General features: G+C 55.0%; 2 protein-coding genes across 10 annotated transcripts; one reads left to right on the top strand and one right to left on the bottom strand.

Annotated features, from left to right (window-relative positions):
• The first annotated feature begins 535 nt into the window (after nt 1-535).
• On the top strand, nt 536-4,338 carry COMMD5 (COMM domain containing 5). Of its 3 annotated transcripts, XM_061171472.1 has the most exons (3): nt 544-592; nt 1,201-1,350; nt 1,701-4,338. In XM_061171472.1, exon 3 carries the CDS (start codon nt 1,757-1,759, stop codon nt 2,429-2,431), a length of 675 nt encoding a protein of 224 aa, XP_061027455.1. In that variant the 5' UTR covers nt 544-592; nt 1,201-1,350; nt 1,701-1,756; the 3' UTR covers nt 2,432-4,338. The 3 variants fall into 3 exon arrangements, with proteins under 3 accessions (XP_061027453.1, XP_061027455.1, XP_061027454.1); XM_061171470.1 differs by lacking the exon at nt 1,201-1,350 and having other exon boundaries at nt 536-592; XM_061171471.1 differs by lacking the exons at nt 544-592; nt 1,201-1,350 and adding an exon at nt 599-930.
• Nucleotides 4,339-9,239: 4,901 nt separating this feature from the next.
• Nucleotides 9,240-23,474, bottom strand: ZNF7 (zinc finger protein 7). 7 transcript variants are annotated; one of them, XM_061171550.1, is made up of 6 exons: nt 23,401-23,474; nt 22,137-22,361; nt 21,988-22,032; nt 21,341-21,467; nt 15,468-15,584; nt 9,240-13,781 (listed from the first exon to the last, which is right to left on the bottom strand). In XM_061171550.1, exons 2-6 carry the CDS (start codon nt 22,224-22,226, stop codon nt 11,998-12,000), a joined length of 2,163 nt encoding a protein of 720 aa, XP_061027533.1. In that variant the 5' UTR covers nt 22,227-22,361; nt 23,401-23,474; the 3' UTR covers nt 9,240-11,997. The 7 variants fall into 7 exon arrangements, with proteins under 7 accessions (XP_061027533.1, XP_061027534.1, XP_061027531.1 ...); XM_061171551.1 differs by having other exon boundaries at nt 15,468-15,581; nt 21,988-22,035; XM_061171548.1 differs by having other exon boundaries at nt 21,988-22,035.
• Between the last annotated feature and the right edge of the window lie 3,058 nt (nt 23,475-26,532).

Here is a 26,532-nt window from a genome sequence, read left to right on the forward strand (position 1 = left end):
TGTGAGCTCTAGAGCGCAGGCTCAGTAGCTCAGCAGTTGTGGCGCACCGGCTTAGTTGCTCCGCGGCATGTGGGATCTTCCCGGACCAGGGCTCGAACCCATGTCCCCTGCATTGGCAGGGGGATTCTTAACAACTGCGCCACCAGGGAAGCCCTGACTTATTAAAATACCACTTTATGGAGATAAATGCACATCCCATCAATTCACCTATTCAAAGTGAACAACTGAGAGGCGAAGTTCGCGCGCATTTTTGTGCAGGCGAGCCTCCCCGCCGAAGGTCTGTACTCGGCACAGCCCCCCAACCCCCGTGTCCCCGGACCCCGGGGGAGACCCCCCCCGCTCTTCGAGTCCAAACCACGCAGCAGCAATCCGAGCGGAGGAAAACCGGAAGTGCGTCCTGCGCGGTCGGACCCGTAAGACCAACCCGGCGGCCTAGGCCCCGCCCCACAGGCCGCAGATCACCGAGGGCGAGTCCTCCGGCTGTCCTAGAGCTGCCTCCCGGAGGGAGCAAGGGTCTCTAGGTCGCTTCCGGGAACCAGGCCGCGCTTCCGGCCGCGCGCGCCTCTGTGCTCCGCTTGGGACCGCGCGCCAGGTACGGGGGCGCAGCGGGAAGCAGGGGTGGGAATGGGTCGGCCTGCTCGCGAGGCGGCGACCACTCTGGAGGCAGGAGGCCGATCCGGCAGCTCGGTACCGGACCGCAGGACGCTGACCGCGGCCGGGGCGGCGGCTCGGAAGAGCTTGGGTGGCCGCCTCGGGGCGCTCCTTCCTCCGGGCCAGGGGGCAGCGCGCTGGCCTCCAGGGGCCGGGACCTGAGCGGCAGGCGGCGGGGCGGCGGAAGGCTGTCCGGATACTGGCCAGGCCCTGAAGGAAAACCCGTGGGTGGTCGTTGACAGCCGGCGTGAGGGGACCCAGCCTTCCCGGGAGAGTGGGGTACGAGGAAACCGGTGGGGAGCTCCCCGTGCGCCCGGGCCCGCCGCGCTGAGGCCCGCAGGCCGGGGCTGGGGGCGCCTTGGGGACAGCCCTGCTCGGCACCTGGCGCGGCTGCGGGGGGCCGGGCGCTCCTGCAGAAGCAGGTGTGGGGTGTCGTGCTGTCCTTCAGGTGACGTCTCAGTCCTTTTCTCCAGGTATTGCACCCACTTCTCTTAACACTTGCGCCTCAGCCCTTCCTGCCTGAGAGACGCCGTCTGGTTCCCCCTGCAGGGACTTCTGAGTGGACGGGCCTGGGTTCTAGTCCTTGACTTGAGCAGTTGTTTCCGCCTCGATTTCCGTGTTGGTGGGGTGAGAACGGTAACCCGCTCGTGCAGAGCCGTGTGCGGCTTGGACGTGGAGTAGCTGAGTGATCTTGGAGTGGTCAGTGGCAGCGGCAGTGGCTGTTGTGTCTTTGTATTCTCTGGACCTTTCTTCTCCTTCATTCTTTAATCCGTTATTTATTTGGAGAACTTATGTTGCTCTTCTGTTTCGTGATTCTCTTCCTTCTCTCCTCCCCACCTCATCTCCCTTTTCTGCCGGCTCCTGTCTCCCCTCTTCCAGGGACTGGAGAGGGGCCCCTCCGCCACCTGCTTCCAGGGCACCTTCCGTCACGCTGGCTGTCATCAGTGTTTCACACCGTCAGCATCTGGGAGGTGGAGACCATATCAGTCCTCATTCACTGGCCCAGAGGACATGGGAGTCACTGGGCTTCTCTTCCACCCCCCTTCCAGGCAGTTGCGGCTGGGACCTCCTACCTGGGCTGCCGGTCAAAGAGCAGGAAGCAGCGATGTCTGCCGTGGGTCCTGCAGCTCCACACCTGCATCGCCCTGGTGACAGTCACAGTGGTTGCATGAGTTTCCTGGGTGCCCAGCTGCCTCCAGAGGTGGCAGCAATGCCCCAGCTCCTGAGGGACCTGGACAGGGGCACGTTCAGAAAGTTGCTGAAGCTGGTGGTCAGCAGCCTGCAGGGAGAAGACTGCCGTGAGGCTGTGCGGCGCCTCGGGGCTGGCGCAGACCTGCCTGAGGAGCAGCTGGGTGCCCTGATTGCTGGCACACACACCCTGCTCCAGCAGGCCCTCCGGCTGCCCCCGGCCAGCCTGAAGCCCGATGCCTTCAAGAACCAGCTCCAGGAGCTCTGCATCCCCCAAGACCTGGTCGTGGACTTGGCTAGTGTGGTGTTTGGGAGCCAGCGGCCTCTCCTTGACTCTGCGGCCAGGCAGCAGGGGTCCTGGCTGCCCCATGTTGCCGACTTTCGGTGGAGGGTGGACGTGGCCATCTCCACCAGCGCCCTGGCCCGCTCCCTGCAGCCAAGTGTCCTGATGCAGCTGAAGCTCTCGGATGGGTCGGCCTTCCGCTTCGAGGTCCCCACGGCCAAGTTCCAGGAGCTGCGGTTCGGTGTGGCCATGGTCCTGAAGGAGATGGCCGACCTGGAGAAGAGGTGCGAGCGCAAACTGCAGGGCTGAGCCTTGCTCGCCGGTTCCCTTCTGGTCACCGGGGATAGCTGGCTCAGACAGGTGTCTCCAGAGCAAAGGCCGCCCTTCCCGTTTGAGTATAATCGTGTATTTCTCTAAGTGAAGAAGACAGCTGTGTCTTTCCCTTTTTCTGGAAGTAAAGCAGCTACACAAAATATGTTCTTCTGGGTAGGCATCAAACTGCAGGCCCCATCCCCCTAGCTGTCAGTTGGTCTTGTTGCCAGGTAAGGGCACCCACTGCTCCGGTGTGGCCATGTGTAGTCTAGTCACAGTCTGGGGTCCAGGCCAAGGCCTTTGTGAGGACACAGAGGTTCCTCAGCCTGGCCCCACTTAACAACTGAGCTCTTGCTCCTGTGATTTTGGGAACCCTGTGCTTCAGGGTGCACATTTCATTCCCCTGTTTTAAATCCCTGACCTTATGGAGAGCATTCTAGTGGGGAGAGGGAGGCATTACGAAGTGCATAATACAAACAAGTGGTGTAGCTCATGGGAGGATGGGAAGTGGTGCAGGAGGTAGAGCAGCCTTTGGAGATGGGGGGCAAGGCTGTGGGAGAACTGGGCTGTCATTTTAAATTGGGTCGTGGGGGGACCTCCCTGGTGGCCCAGTGGTTAAGAATCCTTCCAATGCAGGGGACGCGGGTTCGATCACTGGTCGGGGAACTAAGATCCCACATGCCACGGGGCAACTAAGCCTGCGCGCCACAACTACTGAGCCCACGCGCCACAAACTACAGAGCCCATGTGCTCTGGAGCCCACGTGTTGTAACTAGAAAGAAGCCTGCACGCTGCAACGAAAACCAGACGCAGCCAAAAAAAAAAAAAAAAATCAGGGCATGGGTTGCACCTCCTTGAGGACATGGTACCTGAGCAAAGACTTAAAGGAGGCGAGGCGGAGGGAGCAGCCTGTGGTGCACAGGCCACGTGCCTGCAGCCAAGTGGGGGGAAGGTGAGTGGAGGGCACAGGGGGCAGTCCCAAGGGCCTCTCTAAGAGCTTTGGCTCAATTCTGAGTGAAATGAGTGTGATGTGACAATTGTTTTCAGAGGATTACACTGGATGCTGTGTTGATAGCAGAGCGTAGGGCAGCAGGGTAGGGATTGGGCGTCTGGTGGAGTTGGCGGTGGCAGGGGAGAGGGGAGCAGGGGCCTCGCCTGGGTGCCTAGGGTGGGAGTGTGTAGAGCCCGTGGCCAGCCCTGCACCCTCCAGCATAACCACACCCCAGGTAGGGGCCTGGCGTGTCCCTGCCTCCATGCTCTGCCGCGAAACCAGGTCACAGGTCTGGTGGTGTTAATAGGCCCGAGCATCAGGCAGGAACCTCCTCTGAAAACAGCAAATGAGCTTGGGTGCCCACCTGGCACCTGCGCTTCCCCAGCGCCCCCTTCCTGCCCCCTGCTCCATGCCACGACCCATCAAGAGCGGCAGTGTTTGCTCTGTGCTGTTTCCAGAACACTCCCATGATCTCGGTTAATTAAGGCCTTTCCCTGAGTGAGGGTCCTGGCAAGTTAGGTGTGGGCCAAGGGCACAGAGAGGAGGAGGCCACCCTAAGGTGCTGCTGTGTGCTTGGAGCTAGAGTTTCAGAGGCCAGGCCGCAGGCAGAGCCCCATCTTGGCTCAGCCGAGGAGTGCAGACTCCCCAGGTCTCCTTCAGCGTCAGCTGGCATCCTTGGGCCCTGCTTCCCTGAGGACAGGAGCTGGCCTGGGCTGTGCTCGCGGTCGCCCGGGCCTGCTCAGAAGAACGTGCACCGGGAAGCTGAGCACCACATCTGCCTCAACCAGTGATGGAGGCTTTCCTGGCACCGTCACTGTGCTGTGGCTTCTTCCTCGACCGCTGGGCATGTGTCAGGAATATGTACTCATTATGATACGTTTGGAAAATCCGAAAAAGTAAAGCAAACAAAAAAATAAAAAGATTCAAAAAGCTCCTTTGCCCATAGACTGTCATGGAGAAACCGTCTTGACCAGACTTGACATTTACGCTCTGTGCTGTCTCTGTGTTAACACAGCTCTGTTCATGTAACTCTTCCTGATATGAGGGTCTGTCTAATGGCAGCAGAACATGCATCTTCCCGGTGGGCGTGCCAAGTTTCTCTTGGGGAAAACAAACAAAGCACCACAGACCGGGCAGCCTATAAACAACAGACATTGATTTCTCACAGTGCGGAGGCCGGATGTCCGAGGTCAGGGGGCCAGCAGGGGCGGGTGAGGCCCTCTTCCTGGCTGCAGACTTCTGTGTCCTCATGTGGAGGGAGGGGCAAGGGAGCTCTGTGGGGTCTCTTATCAGGGGGACTCCACCTTCATGACCGAAGCACTCCCAAAGGCCCCACCTCATAACACCCTCACATTGGGCATTAGGATTTCAACATATACATTTGGGGGACACAAACATTCAGACTAGAGCAACTTCCGTGTTTCATTTTTTTTCTTAATTAAAAAATCACTGTTGTTGGGACCTCCCTGGTGGCTAAGTGGTTAAGACTCCACGCTCCCAATGCAGGGGGCCCAGGTTCGAGCCCTGGTCAGGGAACTAGATCCCACATGCTTGCTGCAACTAAGAGTTCACATGCCACAAGTAAGGAGCCCTCGAGCTGCAACGAAGACCCGGCACAACCAAATAAATATTTTTAAAAATCACAGTGAGGGCTTCCCTGGTGGCGCAGTGGTTAAGAATCCACCTGCTCATGCAGGGGACACGGGTTCGTTTCCTGGTCCGGGAGGATCCCACATGCCGTGGAGCAACTAAGTCCATGCGCCGCAACTACTGAGCCCTCATGCTGCAACTACTGAAGCCCACACGCCTAGAGCCCGTGCTCTGCAACAAGAGAAGCCACCACAATGAGAAGCCCGCGCACCACAATGAAGAATAGCCCCTGCTCTCTGCAACTAGAGAAAGCCTGCGCGCAGCAACAAAGACCCAACAAAGACAAAAAAAAAAAAAAAAAAAAAAACCAGTGATGTTATGCAACTAGATATGCAACTAGAGATTATCGTACTAAGTGAAGTAAGTCAGACAAAGACAAATACCATATGATATCACATGTTTGGAATCTAAAATGCATACGATACAAATGAACATATCTACGAAACAGACTCACATGGAGAACAGACTTGTGGTTGCCAAGGGGGTGGGGGTGGGGGAGGGAAGGACTGGGAGTTTGGGATAAACAGATGCAAAGTAGTATATGTAGAATGGATAAACAACAAGGCCCTACTGTATAGCACAGGGAACTATATTCAGTATCCTGTGATAAACCGTAATGGAAAAGAGTATGAAAAAGAATATATATATGTATAACTGAATCACTTTGCTGTACACGAGAAATTAGCACAACATTGTAAATCAACTATACTTCAAAAAAATTTTTTTAAATCATTGATGTCAATAGTAAACGGTAGAAAGATTTTATATTAAAACTATTTAGAAGTAGGAACAGAGGAGGCAGAATGTGACCACTTTCCACGTTGAATCATTCCATGTGTAGACTTTTGTGTTGGCTTCTTTTACTTAACACAGTGTTGTAAAAAAAGAATGTGATCATTTTAGGGGCTTCCCTGGTGGCACAGTGGTTAAGAATTCTCCTGCCAATGCAGGGGACACAGGTTCGTGCCCTGGTCCAGGAAGATCCCACATGCCACGGAGCAACTAAGCCCGTGCGCCACAACTACTGAGCCTGTAGTGCCACAGCTACTGAAGCCTGCTTGCCTAGAGCCCGTGCTCCACAACAGGAGAAGCCACCGCAATGAGAAGCCCACGTGCCACAACGAAGAGTAGCCCCTGCTCTCCACAACTAGAGAAAGCCCGCGCGCAGCAACGAAGACCCAACGCAGCCAAAAATAAAGGGTTTTTTTAAAGAAAAGAATGTGATCATTTTAAAGCCCTTGGTATTATGTCCCTAACGACCCAGAACACGACCTCGAGCGCCCCCTACAGGCCAGGCGCTGTCGACCAGGCCCCAGCCGAGCGCAGAGAAGGTACAGGTGGAACCACCAGGTGCAGGCCCTCTGCCGGGCACGTGTTAACTCATTAACTCACAGGCACGAAGCCGCTCCGCCTCACGGGTGACGAAGCGCAGAGAGGTTTGCGTCTTGCCCAACGACACACAGCTGATGGGGGAGCTGGCAGTCCGTTCTCCGCCAGCCTTCCCTCCCCACCTGTCCTTAGTCCGCCGACTCTGTGGGCGTGCGAACCTGGTGGCAGGACAGGCTCTTGGTGCCGGCTCCCGTGCCCTGAGCGGCTGCTGGCCCCAGAGTGAGGACACACGTTTAGGGTCGAGGGCCACGGGCTCGGGGGCGTCTGTTTTGCCGGTTACCGCAGCGAAGTTGGGCCAGTGCAACCAGGAACGGAGACCTGGGGTCCGAGCCCGGCCGACGTGCCCCAGCAGGTGCTCCGAGCTCTGCTGCCACGGAGTGGCCCCGTGGCCGCGACGCCGTGGCTCTAAGTCACGTGCCTGGCAGGAACGCACACACCCCCCTTCCCGAGGGACCCTCCCATCATCCTCGGTTGTCCTGGCAGGCAGGGGTGCTTTTCCGACTTGAGGCTGGGAGTCCCGCGGATCAGCACCAGGATTTGCACACCCTTTTGCCCACCAGGCGGCAGAGACCCCCTTGTCCTTGTGCTCCTGGCGGGGGCTGTCTGGCTCTGTCTCCCCAGCCCTGTGGGTGTGTCCACCCTGCTGGTCCGCGCCCCGGAGGGTCGGCAGACTCTGGGAGGGCCCCGGGCCCCTCGAAGTCACCGTGTCTACAAGCGCTATCTGCTTCCATCTCCACCCTCGGGGGGTCCCGGCCAGCAAGTGGGGGTGTAGAGCTCTGCTCGCTCACCTGCTCCCCTCCCCCTCCCCCAGAAGGCACCGTCTGTGCCTTTTAAGTCACTGGTCAGGAACGTCAGGACCAGAACATGATCTCCATCCTCGGGAGGCTGGAGGTGGTGGCCCTGACGGCGCTGCCCCTCCCACAGCGGCTGTGGGGCAGCCCTTCCCCCCACTTCCCCAGCTGCTCAGCCAGGAGAGGGTCGCAGAGCCCTGCCTCGGCCCTCGGAGGAGCTCTTGACAGCTCTGATACTGCAAACTCTGGGTTGTTCACTTGTGAGCCCTCATGCTTCTGTCTCAAGGAGGGACACACGGGCAAACATGACACAAGGCGTACAGGTGGTAAGTGGCTTTCATGAGACGCAGAAGATGGGCAGCAGGCTGTTCCCGGGACTGTTGGCTCCTGGGGCTGGACAGAGCCAGGGGATGAAGGCCACCAGCCTCCAGGCCGCTCACAGGATTCTGGCCTCACCGTGGGTACGGGGAGGCAGGCATGATCCAGCTTGAGAAGGTCCCTCCAACTGCGGGGCACAGGCTTGCAGGCCAGCAGTGGTGGCCCTTTTCACCTGCGTTGGGAGTGGCTAACTTTTCTCTAAAGGGCCAGAGAGTATTTTAGCTTTTCAGGTCATAATGATTGTCAGTTCTGCCATCATAGCTCAGAAACAGCCAGAGACATCTAAACCAATGGGCATGATCATGTTCCAATAAAAATGCCCTGTGGACACTGAGATTTTAAGTTCACATCACAAAATTTGTTTCAACCATTTAAAACCCATTCTCAGCTCCAGGGCCGTACAAAACCAGGTAGGGGGTGGGCGGTGGCTCTAAGTGCTACACTTCCCTGTGTGCCTGCAGGGCTCCCTCAGGCTGCAGAGGGACCATCCACCTTCACCTGCGGTCAGTCTCTACCCCAGACCTGGACTTGAGGGCAGGGGCCAGCCCAATCCACCTTTGTCCCCAGGCAAGAACAAGACCTTGCACAGATGTTTGCACCTGGAAAATTACAACTGTGTTGACCTTATTTAGATCTCTGTGGAAACTTGATGCTGGAGAATTTTCTCTCTTCTGTGGGCCTCTAAAGCCTCGCCTCAAAGCCTGGATGTGCCCCAAATGCATCATTCATTCATTCAACAAACATTTCCCAGGCTCTGAGTGCAAGCCACACACACAAGGGGACACAGGGATGTGAAAACCCACCTGGACTCTGCACACACACCCCATGTTATTTGTGAAGCTTCCAGAATGCTCAAAATGTCATAAATCAAAGCTTAATCTGATAATTGAGACAAAAAGCAATTTCAGGTCAAAATTAGGGGTTTAATTTATTGTCTCCAAAAGAGAAATCCAAAGTATTTAAATATCTACTCTGGAATAGTTCTGGAAATTCTGTTTTCTGGCCATGTTGGGAGTCTTGAGGGATCTAGTTCCCCAAAGATTGAACCTGGCCCCGCACACAGTGAAAGCTGGGTCCTAACCAGTGGACCGCCCGGGAATTCCCGGAAATTCTTAAAATGAGTTTAGTGTTACATTTACTGAAGCCCCAAATTGGGAAATATAGCTTGAAAGTAGAGCAGAACGGTCCAGAACTCGCACTACCCGGCAGGCAGCCCTCTCCTCTCCCTCCCTGCAAAGCGACCAGCACACATGACGTGCGCAGATGCTTTTCCTGTGCTCTGGGATCTCAAACCTCTGCAGCAGTTTGAACTCACAATGTCTCGCCAGGTGACACATGAATACTACACATCTTTTTCACATGGACTCAGCTAAGAAAGGACTCCTCACCCTGTACTTCTGCAGTCGATATTCTAGACTGGAATGCAGAGCTTGAGATGTATTTCTATTGAATTCTTGGTTGTATTGGGACATTTAAGTGAACAAAGCACACTAAGAACAGAGAGGAAAAATAATCCCTCAAAGGCTGGAGGCATGACGTTTTTACCCAAGTAAACAAGGCAGGACTGCCACTCGATCAGAGGCAACCCGCAAACAAATGGGCCAGCTGTGTTCCAAGAACCTTTATTTGGTCACACTGAAATCTGATTTCAATATAATTTTCAAATGTCACAAAATAGTCTTTTTTCCGCCCCCCCCCAACCATTTAAAAATGTAAAAACCATCCTTAGCTCTTGGCCTGTTAAAAGGTAAACAGGTACATTAAAATCCTGAAGTTGATTTGAGCAAACATGGATCGGGAGCAGCACCAAGCCGAAGTGGTTAGGAGTCCTGCCAACAGGGGACTCGGAAGCAAAGCCAGGAAGCTGTCAGATCGGCTACAGCTGAAGCAGCTGCCTTACTCCTTGGCTGTTCGTGATTAAGTTTCCTGGACATGAGTGCATTTACAGGACTGACTCTGGCTCAGGTTTTGTGGGCTGTGTAGGTCCCAGGCTTTACAGCTACCCGGCCCAGTGGCCTCAGGCTGATCACCAGGCCTCACAGATGTGGGCACAGGTCCGCATTTGGCCCAAGGGCCACACAGTCAGCCCGCCCCTGACTTAGGACCCTGTTGATCCAGAAAGAATCCAGGTGCTGAAACAGATTTAAGGCTGGTCCCTCTGGCCCTTTTTGGCCAGCCTGCAAGTGCTGTCAGGGGAAGACAGAAGCATCCTGCCCAGTGCAGAACGTGGAGTCCAGAGGCCTTCCACCCCTTTGTCCATCACTACCAGGAAGCGGCCAGGAGACAATTCCCTTGTGGGGACGGCGCACCCAGTGACAAACAGCCTTCCTAGAGCCAGAAGGCGAGAGCATGGGGCCTCGGGAGGCCCTTCCAGCACATGATGGCACCAGGCGCCAGTGGAGGGCACGTGTGGCATGTGCACCGGGACCTTGACTCTTGTCCCATCCTTGGGTGGCTCACAAAGCCTAAGATACAGCCCACTCACATGTGCCCACCCTGTCCGGCTCTGACGGCAGTGACCACCTGGTTGAGCACAGCAGCCGAGGCGGGGACATAATCTCTGTTCATAATCTCTGCACAGTCTGTGAAGGTCCCTGCCCTCTTGCACTGACCCTTCAGACACAAGTTCTGGGTGGAGCAGGGGACGGCGGGGGAGATGGGGTTACAGCTGCTGCAAGGGGCACAACGACTGCATGGCGTCCTCCGCCCAGGGCGGGAACACCCCCGAAGATGCAGGTTGGGGGATGATCCTCATCCCCCGAGACAGCACTGCAACCTGAGAACATGTCACACCTTTTGTCAGGCGAACTGGCAAATCAGGCTGAGCTGCAGCGGGGTTGAATCCCTGTCCACGTGCTGAGAACGGAAACTCACGTGAACTCGGCCACCCTGAACTCCACTGTTCCCAGCCCCACCAGGCCCTCCAGTACACACGGAGTGGCACTGTTTCCCCTGATACAAACCCATAGGCGGATTTTGGGCCGTGTCGCACAAGGCAATCTGGGCTTCAACCAACCAGTGTGATGGTGACCCAAGTCGTGTTGCAATAAATCCTGAAGTGACCTATGTCCCTCAGGGTCACCTGTCCATGCATGGGAGAAGTGGCCTCTCTGTGGCAGGCTGCCCTTGGCCTGTGATTATTGGCAATGGCACCAAAGATCGGCAGGTCTCAGGGGGGTGGTCCTGGGTGGCAGCCTGTGCAAATAACACACCTGGTCCCGAGTCACCGCTGCCGAGTCCAGGGCCCCAAGCAGGGCTGGACTCAATGCTACACGTCAGCCTCATCCTGTGGCTCACAGGCCTTGATGAGATGCTCTGTGAGCCGCTCCGCAGCCCCAGCCTGTCAGTCAGGTTAACCAGAGGGGTGGGCGGAGCGGTGATCTCCCCTGCACGTTCTTTCCGCCCGTGTCAAGAAGGTCAAGGGCCCTGACCACTCTACCCTGGCCGTTTCTCCAGGCTGGGCTGGCAAAGAAAACCCGGGGAGGAGGTGATGTGGGCGGAGCGGGCTCGCTCACGCGCACCCGGTGCTCGGCACCCGCAGGGCCCTCTGCCCTGGGACCTGTGGGGCCCATATGACCACGCCGACACGCTGATCCTGGTGAGCAGGCGTCTCCACCTTCCTCAGGCATGTGAGAAGGCACGGGCTCGTGTGTCTGCTTGCAGAACCCCGTTTTGGCAGTCCCCGTGGCTGGAGTTTTGAGGACGTCTGGCCAGCAGCAGCCAACAACACACATCCCAGCCTCTGGTGGTGTTCTCGGGACTGAGGCGAGGATCCTGCAGTGCTGAGGGCCGGGCTGGGAATCCCAGTGAAGGCTGAGCATCTGATCCTCGTAACCGAAGCAGCTGGGCTCTGGAAGTAGGGTGGGCCAGTGACACTGTCCCCGGGCCTGGGCACTGCTGCTGGAGCCAGCTCCTCCCCAAAGAGGCCCTGCCGGGGGAGTCAGGTGAGGGGGACCCGGCCACGCCGCCTGGGGCCCCGCGGACACGAGTGAGCATATCTTGCTGCTGAAGCCAGTCTGAGTACCTGGTGCTTAAGGAAGACGTCCTGGGTAACTTCTTTCAACCCACTCATCTGGCGGGGCTCACGGGGCTTTTCTTATGCCTCTTCCTCGTCCGCAGGACCTGGGGTCTTCCCTCTGTGAACTCAAATGCTACACATGTGCACCTCGATGTGAGGTTTACTGAAGGTCAAACGTGCCAGCAAATAAACATACACCTTATGTGAATCTGGATGCTCCCTCTCCTAAAAGAGCAATTCTGAATCTTCCACAACATTCTAAATCGTCAGTATAAATGATCCCATAAAAAATAAGTTAAGGCTGTAGGTTTATTCACATTTATACACATTCGTAAAGGTGAGTGGTCTATCCCATGTGAATTTTCTGATGCTGAGTAAGCCTTGAGCTCCTATTAAAAGCTTTGCCACATTCATTACATTTATAAGGTTTCTCTCCAGTGTGAATTCTCTGGTGTATAATTAGATGCGAGCGCCATCTGAATATTTTTTCACATTCATTACATTTATGAAGTTTCTTTACAGTATTAACTTTCTTACGGCTCACGTGGGTAGAAGCTTCCAGAGTATTCCCATACTCGTGGTACCACTGGGCTCGAGTGTGGATCCTCTGGTGCTCGATGAGGTACGAGCTCCGGCTGAAGGCTTTCCCACACTCGCTGCATCCGTAGGGCTTCACTCCAGCGTGAATGATCTGGTGCTGGAAAAGGGTGGAGTTCTGACTGAAGGCTTTCCCACATTCACTGCACTTATAGGGCCTCTCCCCCGTGTGCACCCGCTGGTGTATCGTGAGCTGTGTGCTCATGCTGAAGGCTTTTCCACATTCGAGGCACTCATAGGGCTTCTCCCCTTTATGGATCCTCTGATGGTAAATGAGGCTCGAGCTCTGGCTGAAGGCCTTCCCACAGTCACTGCACTCATAGGGCTTCTCTCCAGTGTGAATTCTCTGATGCTGAATTAGGTGTGAGCCCTGGACAAAGCCTTTGCCACACTCATCACACTTAAATGGTTTTTCTCCAGTGTGAGTTCTCTGGTGGCGAATAAGCCGTGAGCTGCAACCAAAGGCCTTTGAACACTTGTTGCATTTATAAGGTTTCTCTCCGGTATGCGTCAGCTGATGCTGACTAAGGCGGGAGACCCACCGGAAAGCCTTCCCACACTCGTCACACTTAAACGGTTTCTCGGTAGCGTGCAACCTCTGATGTGCAACCAGGCTGGGACTATCCGGGGTTCTCGGGAGCTGAAGTTTCTCCCCAGCATGCATCCGCTGGTGCTGAGCTAGGGTTGAGCTCTGGCTGAAGGCCTTCCCACACTCCTGGCATGGGTAGGGTCTCTCTCCCGTATGGGTCCTCTGGTGCCTGGCCAGCTGAGACTGCTGGCTGAAGGCCTTCCCGCACTCCCGGCAGCCATAGGGCCTCTCTCCCGTGTGGACCCTCTGATGGTGGATGAGGCTAGAGCTCTGACCAAAGGCTTTTCCACATTCCTCACACCTGTAGGGCTTCTCCCCAGTGTGAATCCTTTGATGCTGAATGAGTTTCGAGCTCAGACGAAAGGCCTTCCCACACTCGGTGCATTTAAACGGCTTCTCTCCAGTATGGATCCTCTGATGCTGAGTAAGCTGTGAGCACAACCTGAAGACCTTCCCACACTCCTCACACTCATACGGCTTCTCTCCTTGCAAGGTACTCAAATGTCTCCCCTGTAAGCAATCAGGTAATTTTTTTTGGCACTCTTGGCAGCTGTTAGGTCTCTTCTGTGTATTAATTTCCTGATGCAGAGCGACATATGAAGTAGATCGGAAACTCCTACCACAGATGTCGCATCTTCGCAAGGACCCCTGACTTTGATCACGTCGACAACCCAGGCGGCCACCGCTCCCCCGCTCGCCACACCCCTGGGCCTCGTCCTCGGCGAAGGTCTCCCTGGGAGCCGCAGTCCCTGTGTTCAAGCAGTTTTTCTGGAAGAGGGAAGTTGGCTGACTCTCTGAACAGACCTCGGGATCAGAGGCGTCTCCAAAGCCAGGACTCTGGGGAAAGTCCTGGGACGGGGTTTTGACCATGACCACACGGGATTCTGATTTTAGACGGTCAATGTCTTCACAGGCCTGCTCACTCTCGGTCCCAATTGTAGAATCTGAAATGAACAGGAAGTAAACTGCTGCTTATCCCATGTGCTCAGAGAAAGGACAAAGACTGCGAGGATGGGGCAGGGGTGCAGACCACCCCTGGGACTGAGCCCCCTCCCAGGACAGTCTGCGTTGAGCACATGGAAAGACACTACAAGAAGTCAATGCCTTTGACAGTTCTCAAAATCTGGTTTCATTCATACTTCATTTTATGCACTCATTCAGTTACAGTGTACTTGGCAGAGTGCGAAGAGCTACCCTCCTATGTGGGGGAAAGGTCCTCCCACGTGGAACTAGCACGAGGAAAAATCCACAAAGAAGCAAAGTGAGCTCGATAGGGTGGGAGGTTTAGTGAGAGGCAGGGCTAGGCTGAGAGGTCAGAGGCTCCTGGTTGCAGAGGACGTAGAGTGAGGAGGAAAGAGGGACTGAAAACTGTGAATAGAGGGGTGTTAGATACCAAGAAAAATGAGGTGCAAGAGCTGCTGAGGGGTACACGGGTGGTGAGCCCAAGAGGACTGGGCCTAAGGCTGTCCACTGGGTTAGGGTTCTGAGAAGGACCCCGGGCCTGAACTCTGTGGCGTCCAGCTGCCACCAAGCCACGCCCTCTGACGCACACCTGGCCATGTCCCTTGCTAGTCTGCCCCTCAGCTTCCAGGTGGCCACACCCACTGGCCATACTGACTCCTCCTTCCCGTGGGTTTCTAGAGGGTCCACCTACGCTGCCTGCCCTCCATATGGAGGTTTGGAGTGATGTGGCCACCAGCCAAGGAATACCTGGGGCCACCAGAAGCTAGAATAGGCAGGAAGGATCCTCCCCTACAGGTTTCAGAGAGGACACAACCCTGCCCGTACCTTGATTTTGGACATCTGGCCTCCAGAACTGAGAAACAGTAAATCTCTGCTGTTTTAAGCCTCCAGTTCGTGGTGCTTTGTTACAGCAGCCCCAGGACACTAACACAGCCCTAGAGCCTTATCTGAGAGGCTGGGGTCACCCAGGGCCCCAAGAAGTTCCAGAGGGAGCACTGGCGGAGGGAGGGGACAGCTGCTCAGAGCCACACTTAGTGCTCCCCTTAGAGCCACACGTGTGTACCTGCGCTCAGTAAGACTATTAGTAAAATTACAAGGGCTTCCCCGGTGGTGCAGTGGTTCTGCCAATGCAGGGGACACGGGTTCGAGCCCTGGTCTGGGAAGATCCCACATGCCTTGGAGCGACTAAGCCCGTGCGCCACAACTACTGAGCCTGCGCTCTAGAGCCCGTGAGCCACAACTACTGAAACCCGCACCCCACAACTACTGAGCCCACGCGCCTAGAGCTCGTGCTCCGCAACAAGAGAAGCCACTGCAATGAGAAGCCCGTGCACCGCGATGAAGAGTAGCCCCCGCTCGCCACAACTAGAGAAAGCCCGCGCGCAGCAACAAAGACGCAAGGCAGCACCCCCCCCTCAAAAAAAAAAAATTACAAACTGAACAAATTGTGGTTCAAAAACAAACTGTTTTTGCCGTAATGCACGGTGTTTTGTGTCCTTGCTTTTCTGTAGTTCAGTCTCTTCTGAGGCTGCCCCACCACCGGTCTAAGCTTCCGGGCCCACCCCATGGCATTCCCAGGCAGCCCAGCAAGCCCACATGGGTGGCACCTGGGGTCTGCCTCCAGCCTCCCGCCTGCAGCCCTCTCACCCTGTGCCCAGAAGCCTCACCTGCCTCGGAGGTCCTGGCTGCCTCTCTCCCCTCCGCTCCTTGCAGGTCGAGGACCCATGGCTCCTGCCCCTGTTCCAGCCGGGAGATCAGCTCAGGTTTGAAGACCAGGAATCCTGCTGTGGAGGCGGCAGAGGAGGAGATGGCATTGGTGTGGCTGGGAGTGCAGCTCAGCCCTCCCTGGTTCCCAGGAGTGAAGGGCTGGGGGCTACTGGGGCACAGGGGCCCTCTCTGTCCAGGTCTGTCGCCTCCTGAGGCTGGACACAGAGGAACTCCTGGACTCCCAGCCTGTCCCTGTCTCCATCCACACAGGGCCAGGATCCCCAGGGAGCCCTGTCACCCGAATCTGCCTAGCACAGGCCAGCTCTAGCCCAGGGGGAGAGAAGCCAGGCACTGCCAGCACTTCCCTCAGTCCCTCAGTTCTGAGGGCAAGGACACTCCAAGAGATCGACGTAGTTAAAAAACAAGACAAACAACAACAACAACAAATCAACAAACAAAATGGATTTTAAATCAGAAAGTGTGAGGACTTCCCTGGCAGTCCAGTGGTTAAGACTCCACGCTTCCAATGCAGGGGGCACGGGTTTGATTTCTTGGTCTGGGAACTAAGATCCCACATGCCGCGCGGTGCCGCCAAAAAATTAAATAAAATAAATTAAAAAAGAAAAAAATCAGGTGTGAAGTCCAATGGTCACCCAGCAGCCCCAGCCTCGAGTCCTCACACAAAGCCCTGGGGGGCCTCGGCAGAGGGGTGGAGAGCTGCAGGCACCCACCTGGCACCTGCCTTCTGGGGCCGCCAGCCCCCATGCTGTGGGCCAGCCGTGTGATGTGCTCCCAGCCCATCCAAGGGCTGGCCAAGACCTCTGGCTGGAGCACACCTCAGGTTTCCAGCCGTGTGGGTGGAGAAGGGCAGCCAGAGAGAGCCTAGGTCGAAGGCTCAGGTGATGGCAGGACCCCCACAGTCAACGTGAAACAGGTATTCTTGCCAAGCACATGTGCAACGCTCACAGAGAAACATCCCTGGGCCAGTCAGGAAGGGGGTCAGGCACAGGCCACAGAATAATACCACAGACTGCGCCTGATCTAAATGCAACTGGACATAACAGCCATCACGACAAGTAGCTCAAAACTATTAGCTATCTGAAAACTAAATGATGAATTACTAAGTGGTATTTACTATAAGTAAATTGTATTTACTATAAGTCAAAATTTGTAGGGCGCAGCTGAAGCAGTACTTACAGATAAAATTTCACATTTTTAAATATGTTGACCAGAAACAAGAATGATTGGGGGCTTCCCTGGTGGCGCAGTGGTTAAGAATCCACCTGCCAGTGCACGGGACACAGGTTCGAGCCCTGGTCCGGGAAGATCCCACATGCCGTGGAGCCACTAAGCCCGTGCGCCACAACTACTCAGCCTGTGCTCCAGAGCCTGCAAGCCATAACTACTGAGCCTGTGTGCCACAACTACTGAAGCCCGCACGCCTAGAGCCGTGCTCCATAACAAGAGAAGCCACTGCAGTGAGAAGCCCATGCACCGCAACAAAGAGTAGCCCAGTTCGCAGCAGCTAGAGAAATCCCGTGCGCAGCAACAAAGACCCAATGCAGCCAGAAATAAAATTAAAATAAAAATTAAAAATAAATAAATAAAATAATAAATTTATTTTTTAAAAAAAGAAACAAGAATGATAAACACAGAAGAGGTAAATACTAAATTCAAGGAGTTGCAAACAAAACAACACAGCAAACACAAACAAATAAAAAGGGAGAAAATAACACAGGTGGACAAGGTTCAATGAAAGAGCACCCCCTCCCAAAAAAAAACCCAAAAGCTGGTTCTTCAAAAAGATAAAAAGAATAGTCTTGTGGCAAAACCAATCACAGGGACTTCCCTGGTGGTCCAGTGGGTAAGACTCCACGCTCCCAATGCAGGGGGCCCGGGTTCCATTCCTGGTGGGGGAACTAGATCCCGCATGCATGACACACCTAAGAAGTCCGCATGCCGCAACTAAGAGTCCACATGCCACAACGAAAAGATCCTGTGTGCTGCAACGAAGACCCAGTGCAGCCAACATAAATAAAAAAAAATATTTTTTAAAAATCACAGTCAACACAGTGAAAAAATGCTGCCAAAAAATAAAACAAACAAGGAAAACAAACACAAACATACCAGAGATTAAAAATAAAGAGTATTACGAATACATGCTAAATAATACATGCTAAAAAATTGAAAATCTGAATGAGTAGCTCTAGCTGTACAAAAACTAGAAATGACAAAATTGGCACAGGGGAAAATCCATAAGCTTGATAGACCATGAGGCATTAAGAAAATGTAAATTCTAGTCAAACACCTTCCTTCCCCAAGGGCTCAAGGCCCAGGTGGTTTTACAGTTGAGTTCAACCAAAAACTCGAAGGTTCAATTAATTCTATATAAATTCTTCCAGAAATTAAAAAAGACAGCAAAAGCTTCCCAGCTCATTTTATGAAACTTATATGCAAAAAATACCAAACTACATAATGACAATTCACCAAAAAAGAAAAAACAAACAAAAAACCATACAAGTCCATTTGGCTTAGGAACAGGGATGTAAAAATCCAAAATACAATACTGACTACCTGAGTCCAAAAGGTTATCAGACTGTATATGTAAATATCATGACTTAAGTAAGGTTTATTCCAGGAATATAAGTAAATATGCCAATGTAATTTATTAGACTAACAAACTAAGGAAAAAAAAACATATGGACACCTCAATTAATGTAGGAAAAGAATCTGAAATTCGACATGCTCATTTATGATTAAAAACAAAATTCTTGGACTTCCCTGGTGGTCCAGTGGTTAAGAATCCGCCTGCCAATGCAGCGAACACGGGTTCTATCCCTGCTCCGGGAAGATCCCACATGCCGCGGGGCAACTAAGCCGGTGCACCACAACTACTGAGTCTGCACTCTAGAGCCTGTAAGCCAGAACTACTGAAGCCCGCGCGCCTAGAGCCCGTGCTCCGCAACAAGAGAAGCCACTGCAACGAAGAGTAGCCCCCGCTCGCCGCAACTAGAGAAAGCCCGCGTGCAGCAACGAAGACCCAACACAGCCAAAAATAAATAAATAAACAAAATTAAAAATAAAAAAAAGGATTCTTACTTAACTCCACACACAAAAGTGGAGCCCAGGTCTAAATGAGAAAGATGAACTATAAAATCCACATGAGAAAATGCAGGCCATCCCCATGGCCTTGGAGTAGAAAAGAACTTTTATATAAAACTTCAGAAGTACAACTCATAACGCAAAAACTGATCGATTTAATTAAATTAGAATCTCACCTCACAAAGCTAACAAACAGGAGAGAATGGGGAAGATATTTACAAGGCACAACACCTGTGCAGTACTGTCTCATTCGATGGATCCTAAGATGCACTTAAAGAGCACATTCAGGTCTCTGAATGTGGGTCACATCTGGGACGTGCTGTCCTTAGCCGGGTGGCACTGTGACCTGCCATGGAGCCTGTGCACATGTGGGCTGGGCCACAGCTGCTCACATCGCAGTGGCCTCAGCTGAGTAACCAGCACTGTGGTAAACACTGCTCTTTGCACCGAGTGACCGTATAGCAGAAGGCCGGGGAGAAAAAGCAGCGGGGCTCTTTTGAGACTGAAGAAGCAAACTTTCGCCAGGGCAGTGACTGCAATTCAGTCACTGGCAAATCAGCAACCATGTGCACACCACGCCTGAGACAGGAGGATGGGCACAGTGTAGGAGTCGTGTGGTTCATCACCGAGATCCAGCAGGAAGAATGGCTGCCCCACACCGGGCAAGAAAACGAAAACCCAGCAACACTTAAGAAAGGCAGCACAACTCAGGCTCTCCATGGCCCACAGGACGCCAGCAGGTCATAGAGTGGACACAGAAACCAATTCATCAGAGGATGGGAGGGGACAGAGCAACACCCAAGCCAACTCACTCCACGTGTCTTTCCCTTTCTATTTCAGTGATGTACACTTAATCTTGTCTAAATGTGTCTGACAGCACTCTTAAAAAGTATAAAATAAAAAACTGAAGGGATGGGCTTCCCTGGTGGCGCAGTGGTTGAGAATCCACCTGCCAATGCAGGGGACACGGGTTCGATCCCTGATCCGGGAAGATCCCACATGCCGCGGAGCAACTAAGCTTGTGTGCCACAACTACTGAGCCTGTGCTCTAGAGCCCGTGAGCCACAACTACAGAGCCCGTGAGCCACAACTACTGAGCCCACGTGCCGCAACTACTGAAGCCCGCGCGCCTAGAGCCCGTGCTCCACAATGAGAGAAGCCACTGCAATGAGAAGCCCGTGCACCGCAACGAAGAGTAGCCCCCGCTTGCCGCAACTAGAGAAAGCCCACGTGCAGCAACGAAGACCCAACGCAGCCAAAAATAAATAAATAAATAAATAAATAAATAAAAATTAAAAACGAAAACAAAAAAAAAACCGAAGGGATAAGAAAACATCGTGTGGCAGTATAAACAGCAGCGTTCTACCTCGTAATGATACATAAAACAATGATGTGTTTTATGATGTATAGCATTTTAGACTCAATGAAATCAAATAAAAGAAATAACAAACACATTCAAATCAATAAGGCCCAGTGACCCCAGCAGAAAACTGGCCAAGGCTCTGAACACTTTATGGAAGATACCTGGCTCTTCCCAACTCTAACAAGACTTGAAAGATGCTCCAGGTCAGCAGTCATCAGAGAAATGGGAGCTCAAATCACGACAGGCTCACTGCGTGCTCCTTTGAGTGGAAACACACGAGAAAGCTGGGCCTGCGGGCTGGCCGGGACTGAAGGGGACAGGCCTGGTCCAGCAGGCTGAGAGGCCCTTAGCTGACCACGCTGCCGTGTCTCGCCCACTTCTGGTCCCCCAGCCCAATGCTCTCTCGGGGGCCCAGGCACTCAAGTGTGATGGGGCTGGAGACCACATGGGGCCAGCGCGGCAGGGGTCACACATCCCTTTCACAAGGGTGCAGTCCATATCACAGGGCGCGTGACACAACAACACAGAGAGAGACATGAAATGCACTGGGGTGCCTGCCTGTGGTGGTGGGGGATGGGAGAGGAAGACAGGGCAGGGCAGGAGGGCCGCAGGGAGCCCTGACAGCCTCCACGGAGTGGCACCTGCAGCATCGCTGCCACCCTGGCTTTGACCATACAACCATCTCCTTGGATCCTATGAGCCAAAAGCTTCTCTTCTGCTGTTTAAGCTATTTCAAGTTGGATTCTATTTCTCACAAGTTAATCTATTCACTCAGGCAAAAAGGAAGCTTCAGCAGCTCCCAGAAGTCCACCTACACTGTGAGGATTAAATCAGGTGACGTGTGCAAACCTGGGAGCCTGCCTGGCTCACTGTGACCCGTCCTGGGGTTAGCTTCTGACCCACAAGGACTCACAGGCCCAAGGCCCCTGTTTAGCCCATGAGAGCTTGACCACACGGCCTCCATATCCGCAGCCTATAACAGAGGCCTGGGGACTTCCCTGGTGGCGCAGTGGTTAAGAATCCCCTTGCTAATGCATGGGACACGGGTTCGAGCCCTGGTCCGGGAAGATCCCACATGCTGCGGAGCAATTAAGCCCGTGCGCCACAGCTACTGAGCCTGCACTCTAGAGCCCGTGACCCACAACTACTGAGCCCGCGTGCCACAACTACTGAAGCCCGCACGCCTAGAGCCCATGTTCCGCAACAAGAGAAACCACAATGAGAAGACCGCACACAGCAACGAAGACTGCATACAACCAAAAATAAATAGAATAAAACAATAAATAAAGAAATATATATAATAGAGGCCTGGCTAGGTGGGTGCTGACCGATGATGCAGGGGGTAAGGGTGTCCAGATGAAGCCTCACCTAGTCCGGCCACACTGCTGTGGTTCTCGAGCATCACCTCCTTGTAGAGAGCCCTCTGGCCAGGGTCCAGACACTGCCATTCCTCCCGTGAGAAGTGCACAGCCACATCACCAAACGTCACAGCCTCCTGAAAGGACACACACCAGTCTCCCAGGGACCCCTGGGTGTCTCAGGCACATGGACCACAAGGTTGGGTGAGACAGTCACCAGGCCCCTTTGGCTCTAAAATCAAGGGGAGGAGGGAATTCCCTGGCGGTCCTGTGGTTAGGACTCCGCACTTCCACTGCAGGGGGCATAGGTTAGATCCCTGGTCAGGGAACTAAGATCCTGCAAGCCATGCAGTGTGGCAAAAAAAAAGAAAAGAAAAGAAAAGAAAAGAAAATCAAGGGGAGGGACAGTATGGAGAAGGGAGAGGGACCCAGACTACGGTGATATACAATCCTCCCCCGAGAGCCTCAGGCAGGGCCCAGTCTGGGCAGGGGTTTGCTCACTACCTTGGCAATGGGCATGCCTGAGACTGGCAAGGGCCACAGTGTGGGGCCGAGGGACGGTCTAGGTCCAGGTCCAGTGGGCAGGGGGGGTGCCCAAAGGAGGAGGAAGGGGCCCTCACAGGACGAGGGAGTGAATGGGGGAAGTCAGACTCCTACCATGCGGCTGGGTGGGTGGGGATCCACGTGTCCCGGCCGAGAGACCTGCTGGAAGTTACGAAAAGGTCAGAGATCAGTATCCTGGAGGCCCCAACCCCTGACTTGCAGGCTAATCGAGGGGCGTGGTACTACGTTCTCAGATCCTTTACCTCCAACCCCAGGTGTTCTCTGGCAGGGACTTGGGGCGGGACCAAAGTCGCCATGGCACCTGAGTACCTGCCCCCCGAAGCTCCATTCATCTTTCAGAGTGTGTAGTATGTATGAATCACTCCACAAACATGTGATGGGTGGTTGCCACGGGTGCCGGGTGCTCAACCAAGCAATGGGGATACAGTAGTGAACAGTACACAAAGACTTTGCCTTCACGGAGCAGTCTACTGGAGAAAAGAGTTAAATGACCACACAAACAAATGCAAAATTACAGCTGTGATAATAGCACCGAAGCACAGGAAACTCTGAAAGCACGTAAACTAGGAAATTCTGACTTAGTCTGATGGGTCACTTCCCCTAGGTGCTAACTTGGCCAAGGTAATAGAGGCGGGGAAGGCACTGCAGGCAGCAGGAACAACGTGTGCAAAGGGCATGAGGCAGGAAAAACCGGGGCTGAATGAGCCTGTGGGGCCGCAAGAGGAAGCATGATGCGACTGGAGGCTCGAATAGACAGGAATCGGAAGGACGGACTGCAGGGACAAGAGGCGTGGACACAGGACCCCACCCCAACCCCAGTACATAAACTTGGCCCCTCCCCAGGCATCTCTCTGGGAGGTCAGAATGAGAAGCGGGCTTCCTAGGGGAGCTTTCGGCTCTCAAATCGGCTTGAGGGCCGAAGCCCCAGGCCGTGAGGACAGCAAGGCTAAGGCAGCAGTGACCACTGTCAGGTGGGTCCCCACCTGGGCCTCGCCAGTGCTGGATCCTGGGTCCCCTGTAGAGAACCGCAGGCCCTGAGCGGCAGCCAGAATTCAGAGAAGATACATACCCTACTCCCCCAAGGTACAGCCCTTTTTGCCACCCTCACTAAGTCTAGGTCTTCGACGGGCAGTGAGGGAGGGAAAAAGAGGGCCCTAGAGGAAGATGATTACGCAGGTAGGAGAAGCAAGGATGCCCCTGGAGCTGGCCTAGAACCGGCGGGAAGGTTACGAGGCTGCCGCGAGGCCGGATCTGCGGGACTCCCCCTCCCGCCTCCCACCTCTGCTGGCCAAGACGGCCGAGGGTCGACCACCGCCCCGCCAGGAGCCCACGGGCTCTGAGAGCCGCCCGCGCCACCCGCGCTTCCCCGCGGAGAGGCAGGGGGAGCGCGGGGCCTGCAGAGTCGGAGGCGGGAAGACGCTGGGGCTGGTAGGCGGCCTCTCCGCCCGAGGGCGAAGAGCACGTGTGCCGCCCCCACACTAATCCGCGCGGGTTGCACCGACTCACCCTCCCCGGGGCCGCTCGAGGACCCACCCGCGGGACGACGCCGGAAATGGGCCTCGGCCGCCCGCGGCCGCTCTGCCCCGCAGACTTCCGGCCGTTCTGGGCGGTTCGGAGGCTCGGCCAACTCGGTGGTTCCCAGCCGGCCCCCGCCCCCGCCTCGGAGCCGGTGAACTGGCGGGGCCATATCGCTGGGGAAAGGATGGAGCCTGGAGAGGGCGGGGCGGAGTCCGGTAAAGGGCGGGGTCACAGTACGGGGAGGGCGGAGCCGGGGCCCAGGAAAGGCGTGGGTCTGGGCCCGGTGTCTCTTGGCCTGGGGGCGGGGAGCGGACCTGGGCGAAGCGGGCGGAGAGCCTGAAGTCCGCCCGGGACGATCCCGCGCACCTCCGGTCACCAGTCCGAGGGCGCTGGTCCCCGCACTGGTTCTATGTGCTGGTTTTTCCATAGCAGAACGCACCCGCTGGGCACCCGTTCCAGGCCCCAGGACTACGGAGACACCCCCACCCAGGCCGTGCCCGAGGTGGAGGGGGTACGGGGTGGGGGGGAACGGCCAGCTGGGGGCGCAGAGGAGCCGTGTGCAAAGAGCAGGTGTTCTGCACCTGGTGGGGCAGGTGGTCCAGGCCGAGGTCACCGCAGAGTGTGACGGGGCACCGACAGCTCAGAGATGAGGCTGGGAGGGCCCCAGAAAGGGTGAGGACCACCAGAAAGAGGAGAGGCCCAAGGGAGGGTCGTCAACCGGGACTCCGGGCTGGGGGTCCCTGGCTGCATCACGGGGCTCGGGGCAGCAGGACAGCCCAGGACCTGCCAAGAGACCGGATGGGGTGGGACCCCAGGCGAAGGGCGGCGCGCCCCGAGGTCAGGTCAAGGCTTCTCCTCGCTGCGCCCCCACCCATCCCCAACTTAGTGTGGCCCCCGGGGCCACGTGTTCTGGGTGTTCTCCCAGATCCACGCTGTCCTGTGTGTAGGGGCGGGCACCCCAACTTTTTTGGGACTCAGCAGGAGCCTCCCCAGGTCCCTGCAGCCCTGGGGAGGACGCTGCCTGTGTCTTCGGAGGCCTCAGCTTTGTGCGGCCCTGGTCCCTGGAGCTCTTCACACTGGACAGCCCTGGAGCGGGAAGGGCAGGGGAAGGGTGCGCAAAGCTTTTCGCGGGGAGGGCCCTGATGCCCGACTCGTCGATGATCCAAATCCCGGGGTCCCAGGCAAAGCCACTGTGAAATTGGTGCAAACCAAAGTAAGGAAATGGGCAGAATCAGCTCCCGGACCGACTCCTAGGGGAGGTGGAAGGGAAAAGCAAGTACGCTCGGAGGAACCAGCTCCTCTCCCTGGGCCCCTGTGCGGCATGGTCCCGGCGCTCCCACCCCACACCTCCCAGCTCGATCTCAACTCTACCGTCCCCACATCCTCCCTGGCCACGCTCAGAGAGCATCTGTGCAAAGTATGAATAAACGAAGGAATGGAGAATGGGAAAGGGCTGGGAATACGCCTGCTTCCTAACCCTAATCGCCAGCCAAGTGCTCAGGTACCCTGAGCTCACTGGTGGTCCTGATCTACTGGGAGCCTTCCTGCTGGAGGGTCTTCACACTGCACCATCTAGAGCTAGGAGGTGCTGGCAAACCTGGGCCCTAGCCTGGCCCCCTCAAGGTGAGAGGAGCACTCCTACTCAAGGTAAGGATGACCCAGGGAGCAAGAGGGGGAGCCAGGGCTGATGCTTGGGTCTGTGGACCCTGAGGACAGAGCCATCTCAGCCACCACGAAAGCCTGGCCCAGAGTGTCCACCCAGTAGACATCTGGGCAGTGTGGGAGGTGCAGGTACCAGGGCACTGAGGGTGCTCCCTGGGAGCGGGGTGAAGGAGACTGCTTCTATCCACTGCAGGCCATTCCAGGGCCTCCGTGGCTGAGTCCCATAATCCTCACTGAGCCTTGGACCCACTGAGCAAACAGACTATTAACAGTAAGGGGCCTGGGGAACTTCCCTGGTTGTCCAGTGGCTAAGACTCCACGCTCCCGATGCAGGGGGCCGGGGTTCGATCCCTGGTCAGGGAACTAGATTCCGCATGGCACAACTAAAAAAAGATCTCACGAGCAGCTAAGACCCGGAGCAGCCTAAATAAATAAATAGATAATAAATATTTAGGGACTTCCCTGGTGGCACAGTGGTTAAAAATCCGCCTGCCAATGCAGGGCACACGGGTTCGAACCCTGGTCCGGGAAGATCCCACATGCTGCAGAGCAGCTAAGCCTGTGCGCCACAACTACTGAACCTGTGCTCTAGAGCCCACAAGCCACAGCTACTGAGCTTGTGTGCCACAACTACTGAAGCCCGCGCGCCTAGAGCCTGTGCTCCGCAACAAGAGAAGCCACCACGATAAGAAGCCCGCGCACCGCAACGAAGAGTAGCCCCTGCTCGCCGCAACTAGAGAAAGCCCGTGCGCAGCAACGAAGACCCAACGTAGCCAATAAATAAATAAATTAATTAATTTTAAAAAATTGTTTAAAAAAATAATAAATATTAAAAAAAAAAGTCAGGGGCCTGCATGGTTTCCCAAATGGCCACAGTGCCCCTTCTCTGGGCCAACCCAGATTACTTTCCAGCTATTTCCAGCCTGCGATTGGGATTCCAAGCTGTAAGTGTTCCCAGGGGAAAAGCCCAGTTTAAAAATTATTTTTGGGAATTCCCTGGCGGTCCAGTGGTTAGCACTCCACGCTTTCACGGCCAAGGGTGCAGGTTCAATCCCTGGTCGGGGAATTATGATCCCGCAAGCTGTGAGGCCAAAAGAAAAATTATTTTCAAAGAGCTGTGTTTCCAAGGCCAGTCTGGGCCATCTACTAGACTTTCTGTAGTCTAGTAGATGGCCCAGAACAATAACACTTTCAATGAACCAGAACAGACAGAGCCCCTGAAGGCCATCACCATCCCTGAGCACTCAGAAATCTGATGGTGTGCTAAAATGTACCTCGGGTTTGTTTTAATCGGGGATGGTAAGACATGCAGACTCGGAAGTGAAGGAAGACATTTATACTCACAGGTCTCTGGAATGGGAGGCAGGGCACACCACACGGGGCCACACAGGGAAGCACTAGGTTGGTCAGGAGGCAAAAGAGGGGAGGGAAGGTGTGGCCCAGAGCCTTCATTGGGGT

This window comes from Eubalaena glacialis, chromosome 17 (genome assembly GCF_028564815.1).
Source record: "Eubalaena glacialis isolate mEubGla1 chromosome 17, mEubGla1.1.hap2.+ XY, whole genome shotgun sequence".
Classification (NCBI taxonomy): domain Eukaryota; kingdom Metazoa; phylum Chordata; class Mammalia; order Artiodactyla; family Balaenidae; genus Eubalaena; species Eubalaena glacialis.

Excerpts from the sequence above, each read along its gene's own strand:
- COMMD5 (XM_061171470.1), top strand. The coding sequence starts at position 1,757 with ATGTCTGCCGTGGGTCCTGCAGCTCCACACCTGCATCGCCCTGGTGAC.
- ZNF7 (XM_061171548.1), bottom strand. The coding sequence starts at position 22,226 with ATGAATGGAGCTTCGGGGGGCAGGTACTCAGGTGCCATGGCGACTTTG. Across the intron at positions 21,468-21,987 it reads CCCACCCACCCAGCCGCATG|GAGGCTGTGACGTTTGGTGA; the intron begins GTAGGAGTCTGA and ends GTGTCCTTTCAG. Across the intron at positions 15,585-21,340 it reads CAGCAGTGTGGCCGGACTAG|CAGGATTCCTGGTCTTCAAA; the intron begins GTGAGGCTTCAT and ends CCGCCTCCACAG.